Source organism: Parasteatoda tepidariorum, chromosome 7 (assembly GCF_982258835.1).
Source record: "Parasteatoda tepidariorum strain Cologne lab strain chromosome 7, Ptep-v5.0, whole genome shotgun sequence".
NCBI lineage: Eukaryota > Metazoa > Arthropoda > Arachnida > Araneae > Theridiidae > Parasteatoda > Parasteatoda tepidariorum.
Window position 1 is genome coordinate 111,577,170 of NC_141761.1, and position 10,067 is coordinate 111,587,236.

The following is a 10,067-nucleotide window of genomic DNA, read 5'->3' on the forward strand; positions in this document are numbered from 1 at the left end:
ACTAATTTGTTTATTAAATTATTAAGGAAATGTCTAGTTTCTCTTTTATATGACATATTAATTATTAAAATTATGCATAGTGACTGTTCAATAATTCAAATTCTTTAACTCTAATGCAGCCATTTAGAAGTTTTGAGGTAAGTGCTATATATTTGTTTTCCCAATTTTTATTATTTTCTAAAATCGTTTTTGTATCGTAAAATCGTATTCTTTTCTAAAATCGTTTTTGTAAAATCGTTTTTTTATTTTCTTTTTATTGCTTTAAATATTTTATTGTAGATCTCTTGAACCAGTTAGTTTGGGTGTGTGGCACTCTGTAAGAATATCAAGATTAAGAGAAAAAGGAATGTTGCAAGTTGATCATGGCCCAGCGATTGAGGGGGAGTCAAAGGTAAAATAAAATATGTTTTGATAAATTTATTAGAAGTAATTGATTTTTATTAAAGAAATGACGAGATTTAAGTAAATTAATTAACTCAGTGAACTGTTATCAATTTATTATTTTTTTGTTTTATATTACTTTATTTTATATTTTATAATATTTTTTAATTTTATTATTTTTAATTTATATTGTTTTAATTTATAATTTTTTAAAATTATTTTTTCCATGCCATAGTTAAGAAAAGTTTTTTCCACTGGTCGTTTACAGATTATATAACAATTATATTTTACTTAATATGAATAATATTATTTTTTGTGAAAGATAGTTTACATCGTTGGCAGCATTGAATCAAAGTAAAGTTATCATGGAATAACATAATTTAAAAATGCGTACGAATCTATAGCATTTAGAAGAAGAAGCATTGCAATAATGATGCAAACTCTTTTTCAACTTTTCCTTTGTGTTTATTCAGTATTTTTGCCTTCCTTGGTGTTGGAATGCTACATCGAATTATTTTAAAACTCCAGAACCATTTATGCTGAAATTGGTTCTGAAATTTGAAAATAAACAACAATTTAACCCTCGATCCTAAAAATCGTTTATACGTTCATGAGAGATGATTAGAAAACTATTATAACATATGATTTACTTAAAAAAAATTGTGATTTAATTGTTTTTTATTTAACGAACTGGATTTTTTAATAAATATCTAAAGTTTTTTTTTAAATAAAAAAATTAATTATGAAAATATAAAAATATTGCATTATAATTCTTAGGGGAAAAAGGGATAAATTGAAAAGAACTATTTATTTCTGAAAAAGAAGACTATGTTTTAAGAATACAAACTTTGTTGATAATACATAATTTTTTCATAAGATTTATAATTCAGTTTTGAAAGAAGTTGCACTCTTTGGAATAAGAAAAAAAAAGTCTTGTTTTCATAAACTTCTCGTTCGATCCAGAAAAGGCTTAACACTCCACTCAGAATAAGTTTTAACCCTTTGACGGTTATGAACGAGTTCGGCTCGTAATCGAATCGTGCTTCATAATGCGCTCAAACAAGTTCCGCTCGGGAGCAAGATTTCGACAGTAATGGTTAGTAACAAGCACTACTCGCGTAGTGAAATTTTTCCCCAATGCGCGCTGACGAGCTGAGCTCGTTCGCCATTATTATCCTGCTTTTATTATGTTAAAAACGAATCCTGCTCGCGAAACGTAGTTAGTTTTACTCCCTACAGATGGAATGAATTTCTTTTCATAATGAAGGGGGAATTAATTTTTTTACGTTGTTCTTGTCCATGAGTATTTTGGCGCGTTTTTCAGGATGTTTGTAAAGTAAAATGGCTGAAAAGTGAAAGTTAGATAATTATAATGATGATTATGATTGTGATACAGAAAGCTCATCAAGCTTTGAGTCTGATGAACACTTTGTTCACAGTATTTAGGTAATTACTGTATTTAAGTGCTTCATAAAGTTTTATATTAGTTGTATTTATTTAGTCCTTTCAATTTAATATTTGTCTTACATTTATAATTAACTATTATTTGTGTAATTGATTATAATAATTTTTTAATTTACTATTAATAATTATCATTTATTAACTATTTGAAAGTACGTAAAAACTGTTATTTATGTACTACAAATACTTTAAGAAATTTTTAAAACGCGTGAGGCGAGCTAACTACGGCATCGCCAGAGAAGGGTGACATTTTCGAAGGAACGGCTGGGGAAAACAGCTGCCACATTCCACTACTGTTTGCTCGTAATACTGCGCGAATTAATGAAACGAAAACTGCTCATTTTCCTAACCGTCAAACGGTTAAAAGAAATTGCACGATTTGGAATAAGGAAACAAATCTTCTTGTTTTGATAAACTTCTTGTTTGATCCGGAAAAGGCTAAACACTCCATTCATAATACGTTTTAAAAGAAATTGCATGCTTTGGAATAAGGAAAAAAAAAATCTCGTTCTGATAAAACACAATACCGAATTCGGTGAAAAGCCATAATTATAACTAAAATATAAGTTGACTATATGGATGATAAAGTTGTATCAGGTTAAGATTGCTAAAATTTTAACTAGTGTATCTAATTTCAGACCAGTTTCTAAGCAGATGCGTATGGGAATGGGAAAACAAGAATTTCAAAAATTGTGTTTTAAACATAGGAAACAATACTTTACTTGTGTAGATAAGAATATTCAACCCGTAAATAAGTATGAATAAGTAATTATATTTTTTGTGTAGTATATATACTAAAACCCTATAGATTTCGAAGATATAAATTCTGTGAAATTAGTTTTGGTTTCCTCCACATTCAGCATAAAAATGCATAGGAAACATTGCATTCCTTCAATAGTTAACTTTTATTTTGTTTGAGCTTTCGAAAAAAATTCGATGGCTTCTAAAGCTGTCAGAACTGAGCTTAGCTTCCATAATGGGCAAGTTAATCATTAAAATTACCTATTATGGATGCTAATGACCATTAATTACCTATTATGGATGCTGATGTCCATTAGTGTCTATAATGGGCATTTACCGTAAGTTTTTAAACAATTTCAAGCTTTCTAATTGATTTCATATTGTGCTCTTTTTGCGATAAAAAAACATTCCTCAATTCATTCCTGAAAAAATTCGTATAAAGCTCTTATAATTTAAGTTTTTCCATAGAAATTGTTTTTCAAAGTTTTCTTATAAATAGTACAAAAATACACAAAATACCGATTGTAAAAATAAAAAGAAATTTATCTGAAGTTTAAAAGTCTTATCGCATTGGTGCATGCTCTGCATGAACGAACATTCATATTCATTTGCAGGGAGCTTCGTACGAATTGAATCTTGGTCAACCATTCTACGTTGGTGGAGTTCCAGACTTCATTCCCCTGAAATACACATTGGTGGTGCAAGAAGGTCTCAATGGAGCGATTCAAAGAATAATCGTCAATGATGAGGTATGGGATGACGTACTCGGTTTGGCAACTGGTCAAAGAAACATCGAATTCTATTCAGGTCCGCCATGTCTTCCTAATCTTTGCCAAAATGGCGGCCATTGCATTCCTAATCTGAATGATTTTAGGTGCCAATGTTCAAAAGGATATGGAGGGAAAGTATGCAATGAAAGTAAGTGCAACTATTCAAGTATAGACACGTTTCAAAGGTATATACAATCCCTGGCCGAATCATTAGACGCACTATAAGATAAGATTCTATATAAAATCTGTATTATCAGTTGATACTATACAGCTTTAGTGTTTTTAGGTGACTGAAACCGGTTTGCACTTGTTTACGCTAGTGCATGGGTTAAATTAGACGATATATGATATAAATTTGACGATAGGATAAATGAGACGATATATTATATAAATATAGAATATTTATTCTATCAGGCATTATATTAGTATATTATAATAATTAGTTCAAATGATTAGATGGCACTGTAGTGTTTTAATAATGACATGATTTGCTCAAGTTTATAAGCATTACTTTTATATTTATGCAATGGATTTTTATTCGGGAGATTTTTTATACACTGATACACTTCCTATTTGTATTTATTTTTAACTTATTGCATTGCAATGCAAACCGGTTGCATCAGAGTAAAGACAATACAGCTGTATAGTCTCACCTGATAATTATAATTTTACATGGAATCTTGTAGTGCGTCTAATAATGTATCCAGGGACTGTATCAATTTTAACGAAGCTGACACCCATACCAAAGAAATGTTAAATGAACTATAGTAAACAAAAATTACAAAATATATCTATATTTTATTCATTCATTAACGATCGTTAAATCGAGAAACATTTCATTGAAGATCTCAAGACCAACTTGCTAATATTTTGAAAGGGAATTTGAATATATCTGATTAATGGAATTAAACGGAAGTGTTGTTTAAATGGGAAAATGGGATTAATATATAAGCTTATAGTAAAATTACTATATATATATATATATATATATGTAAACAATAAATTTTTTTTCCCGGTTTTATTTTTCCGGTTTTTTTAAATAAAATTTCATCAATTTTTTTTTATTTTTTATATATAATTATTATATAAACTGTTTGTTATTTTTTACTTATTATTCGCCCCCCCTTTTTTTCCATATGTCTATAATTGTTCTTTGTTTTATTCTTCATTTTGAACTTTTATATTTATATATATATATATATATATATATATATATATATATATATATATATATATATATATATATATATATATATATATATATATATATATATATATATATATATATATATATGTATATATATATATGTATATATATATATATGTATATATATATATATGTATATATATATATATATAGCTAACTATATTTATTATAGTAAAATTACTACATAAATGTTTTATTATTTTATCATTTACCGTTAACTTATTAAATTCTATTCTATTTTAATCTCTCACTGTAGGTAACTTTGAATACGTGACATAAATGGATTTAAATGTATCTTTTGTATAAATTGATTCATAAGAGAACAATTTTTATAGTCATATAGTTTTTTTTAAAAGAAATTAAAATTTGAGCTTTAAAGAGCATTATGGGTTTTTTAACAGCAAAGTTTACTAATGTTGAATTTTTATACTCAATATCATAAAAACTACTGATTTTTGGAAGTCTTTTTCATTGAGCTTGATGTCGGTGATGATGCAAAAAATTCATTCTTAATTGAAATAAAACGTTATCATGCGAAGAATCAATGCATTGTTAGCTTAAAACGTGATCCTGTAAAGAATTCATATATTGTTCATTTAAGTAAAACATAATTTATTGCTAGTTTATATTATATGTGTTCATGCAAAGAATTCATACATTGCTAATTTCAATGAAACTTGATCATTCGAAGAATCAATACATTAGTAGTTTAAATGAGACATGAACGTGCAAAAATTTATGTATTGTTAATTTAAATGAATCGAAATTATGCAAATAATTCCTATATTTTTTAATTTTAATGGAACGTGATCTTGCAAAGAATTCATACATTGTTAATTTCTAATTTCTGTTGAATATCGTGTTTTACAAATTTTATTAATAGTTGAGATACAAAATATTGTTTATAGCTGAAGAATCTACAGAAATGATTGATGTTTACTTAAACCTCATATATTGTTAGAATTCATATATTGTTAATTTAAATGAAACGTGATCATTCAAAGAAGTTACACATTATTGTTCAAATGAAATATTATCATGCAAAAAATCCATGCATTGTCAATTTACGTGAATCGAGATTATACAAATATTTCATTTATTTTTAATTTCAATGAAACGTGATCTTGCAAAGAATTCATACATTGTTAATTTCTGTTGAATATCGTGTTTTATAAATTTTATTAACAGTTGAGATACAAAATATTGTTTATAGCTGAAGAATCTACAGAAATGAGTGATGTTTACCTAAATCCCCCAGTCAGATTTGAAGGATCCACTTTTATGCAATTTTCAGAGGGCATCAAAGGGATGAAGTAATTATACCTGCTATTTTTATACTTCGAGTTCCAATTCATTTTGTACAATCTATGTTTATTTTTTATTAGTGATTGCATTTTACAAAATATTTTAGGATAAAGTTGAAAATAATTATATTTACGTATTAAATTAATTTCTCCATTAAAAATGAGCAATTAAAAGAAAACAAAAGTATCTTATTATTTTTTATGTCAAAATATTTATTAATAATTTTTTTGTTTGTTTTTATGCATTTCATATTATATTTTTATGGCACATTTAGACTTAACTCTCGGCATACAATCTCCAACTGGATCAACTAATGAAAATAAAATGAACTATTATATAATTTTTAAAAAAAATTCAAGCGTAATAAATATTGACCCACAGTAATATTTTATTTCCTAAATTGTGAAATTTCTGTGATAAATATAATAATTTGAATTACTGAAATTCACAGAAAAATCGCGAAATTCATAACTTAAGTGGCAGTTGTTTGGAGGTAATAAAATTAGAATATTATAAAATATTAGATGAAAGTGGGGGCATACATTCCTATAATTAATAAATTTTTTTTATAAGATTGTATAAGAGTTTTGAGTGTTTGAATGGAAATAATTAATTTAAAAAATAAATATTTTAAAATAATACATCTAAGATTTATGCGCAGGTAAAATATTTTAGAATTTGAATTATATATATTTTTTCCACTGCCACCCACAGCTGTCAGAAAATTTCAAATTCATATTTCTCGAAGTACCCATAACTGAAAATTTTTTTTAGTGAAATATTTATAACTTTGGTTGTTCAAAGTATTATACTATTTTCTTAAAATATTTTCTATTTAAAAATATTAATTATAGTTATTTTATAGATGTTAAAACATAATAAGTGATGAATGCCTTCTCCATATTGTAAATAAAAATAATTGATAAATATTATAATAATTTTTTTAAATATTTTCTATTTAAAAAATATTAATTGTCGTTATTTTATAGATGCTAAAAGATAAAAAGTGATAAAGAACTTCTCCATATTGTAAATAAAAGCAATTACTAAATACTACAATATTTCTTTTAAATATTTTCTATTTAAAAAATATTCGTTATTGTTATTTTATAGATGTTAAAACATGATAAGTGATAAATACCTTCTCCATATTGTAAATAAAGAAAATAAATGTCTTAAAGTTAAAAATGTTTCAGTTTTGTTTTCTAAGTATAGTTACATTTATTTTTCTGTTTCTATATTCTATCTGGTATCTATATATCTATCTATATATTTTTTTTTCCTCCAATAGATTCTCTAAAACTAAAGAAAACATCATTGAAATAGTTTTTCGTACCTCACACAAGAGCGGACTTATTCTTTGGATGAATAAGGGGACGAATGTGAGAGGAGATTATTTGGCCATTGCTTTAAATAACGGATACGTCCAACTTAGTTACAATTTAGGAAAAGAAATCAAGCCACTCATCTTGGAGAGTCCAGTCCTAATTGATGATAATTACTGGCATACAATAACAGTCAAAAGGTACAGTATTTCACACAACTTTATCCTACAACTTCTTGAATTGTCATTTAATTAAAATTAAGAAAGACTACCAATATTTAGAAAAATAAATCATGCAATTAATATAAACAGTTGACCATTTTATACAATATCAAATACTAATGATAATGGTACTTTTTATAGTACCGAAAGTAGTGGCTGTTCTTTTAATTTAACTATTGTTGATGGTATTTGGTTTAGTATCGAAATGGTTTTGTCTATAAAATATGATGGTTAACTGTTTACACTGTTAGACTATTTGTTACACGTGCTCTTCTTTTCGAGAAAATAGATCTTAAAAAACCTTTCTATCCCGATTAGCATTTTGTTGTTTTCGTTAGGTCTTCCCAATACGCCATAAAAATACTCGTATGACTCGTTTGAATTTATCCTTACTTTAGGCTCTTACTATTTTATCCTTACACTATACTCGTGTAAGTCTTACTATATTTTAAGAAAATTTAGCTGAGAAACTTTTTCTATTGCAAATCGCATTTTTTAAGTATTCTCAATTATATATTAAAATCCTGAACTTACAATCGATACATCTTGTTATACTCAGAAATGTATCAATAAGCTCTTATTGATATATATTGATATCTGATATATTTGATATATTTTGATGTATTTGATATATTGATAATATATTGATTTTTTAAAAAATGATATTTTGATATATATTTGCTATAATGATATATAGCAATAAGCTATTTTTAATTTATTCCTTTTGCCTTTTTCATGCTTTAAATTTTTATTGACAGGAATAAAAGACTTGCTCACCTTATAGTTGACAATTTTCCAATTGTTTCGAAAACATCAGAACCAGGGGCAACAGAATTAAACACGGATGGAATTCTATGGATAGGTAAGTATATTTAATTTCACACCTGCGTTTGTTAACTAATGCTTTAATATCGCCTGATGACTAACCCTTGTTCTACATTTTCATGAAGCTTAATTCATTTATCTATCATGCATGCTAAATTTGGTTTTGTTTCAATTCATTGCGCTCTCTGATATCAAATTATAATTTTTTTCAAATCATTCTATCAAATTTGAGCACAATGTGGGTAAGCAAGGTGCCAAATATTAAAATCAAGAGCTTATAATACCTCGTGTGATTATTAACTAGTTGATGTTAAAATGGAGATTATATAATAACCATTCTTATGTGCTTGTATTGAGAAGATAGAATGTTACAATACGAACTAATATTTTGGTAACTATTAGTTTGCATCTGCGTCGTTTGGTTTAAGAGAAAACTGCGTCATTTAATTACGACAACAATAAATATTTTGAATGAATTTTTAGCATAAGTGTTTTCAATTAGTTCAAGATACCCTCACCTTTTTTTCAGCCTTGCAATGTTATATTCATGAAGTCGAATATCCCTCATTGATACAGTCGTTTGTCGTAAAAACACCTAAAAAAAGTAGAAAACATCTAAATTGCTTTATATTTTAAACATTTTACAATGTTTAGATAGGACCCCAAATAAGAAAAAGTGTTTTACAATTTTAAATATTTAATTACATTTATCACTCTATTATACACTTATACATATTATATTTTTAACATATTACCGTGTTCATTATGATCCCAAATAAGACTTTTAATGTGTTTTACAATCATAAATATTTTATCACTTTATACACTTATACGTAGTATAATATTTTTAACACATTACTATATTCATTATGATACCAAATGAAAAAGCCTTCAAAGTGTTTTACAAACATGATTATCTTATCACACTACCATAATTAATAGGTTAATAAGTAACGGGGCTCTTAAATTGTTTCAGGTGGTTCGTCAAATGTGCCTTCCGGTTTACCGGATGCATATTACCGCGGTTTCCATGGGTGCATCTCTTCAGTTACAGTTGACAGTGAATCTCTGAACCTATCTGCAGGTTTTTTCAAATACTGCCACCCCTCTTGACAACCGGAAACGAAAGTATATCTACCTCCCAACACTTCCGAGTAATCTGCAGAGTCTGCAGTAACATAACAGAGCACAAGAAGTAAAAAAAAAAAAAAATATTAAACTTCGAATGAAACGTGCCGCCCAGATATGCAAATTGTTCTGCTTCCAAAAACATTTCTGTATGTTTTATGTGTGTATGTGTCATTTTATGTGTGATATATAAGATTGTTGATATACAACGTTGATATTTAGCGTCTCACTCTATGTGGAAAGACCAGTGTGGATGTTATTTAGGTTACCAGCAGAAGATATTCAAAGTTTCAAAAAGGTGTTTAGGCTATATATCAGAGAAAGAGGATGTATAAAATTGTTTCCTATGAGCTAGTCAAGTTGAATGTAAAAAATAAATCCATACTGCTCTATTTTCAGAGCTCTCAAAACGGGACAGTGTATCATATCAATGAAACCATAAGAGCTATTATATACGATGGTTGTTATCTTAAGCTATTTGCCAAAGCTAACATACATATCTATCAATCAATGAAAGATATTAATATATATTTTTACGTTATATCCAATTGTACAACTTAATATACATGTTACCGTGAATGACAGAAATCAAGAGAATGTCGACTTTCAATCAACAATCACATAGTCGCTTAGGTGAATGTCCGAAATATTTGTTATATCCGATTTGATATTAATTTATTGGTTTATGTTATTGTATTTATTC

General features: G+C 26.9%; 1 protein-coding gene across 1 annotated transcript in view; it reads left to right on the top strand.

The window, feature by feature from the left end:
• The window catches only part of LOC122271476 (agrin), a 405,090-nt gene extending 395,617 nt beyond the window's left edge, over positions 1-9,473 (top strand). Inside the window, exons 24-29 of the mRNA XM_087168482.1 lie at positions 280-391; positions 3,198-3,501; positions 5,774-5,873; positions 7,157-7,390; positions 8,170-8,273; positions 9,213-9,473. Of these exons, the coding sequence (XP_087024608.1) occupies positions 280-391; positions 3,198-3,501; positions 5,774-5,873; positions 7,157-7,390; positions 8,170-8,273; positions 9,213-9,349 (991 nt within the window). The 3' untranslated portion in view covers positions 9,350-9,473. The remainder of the gene's footprint in view (positions 1-279; positions 392-3,197; positions 3,502-5,773; positions 5,874-7,156; positions 7,391-8,169; positions 8,274-9,212) is intronic.
• Positions 9,474-10,067: the final 594 nt, after the last annotated feature.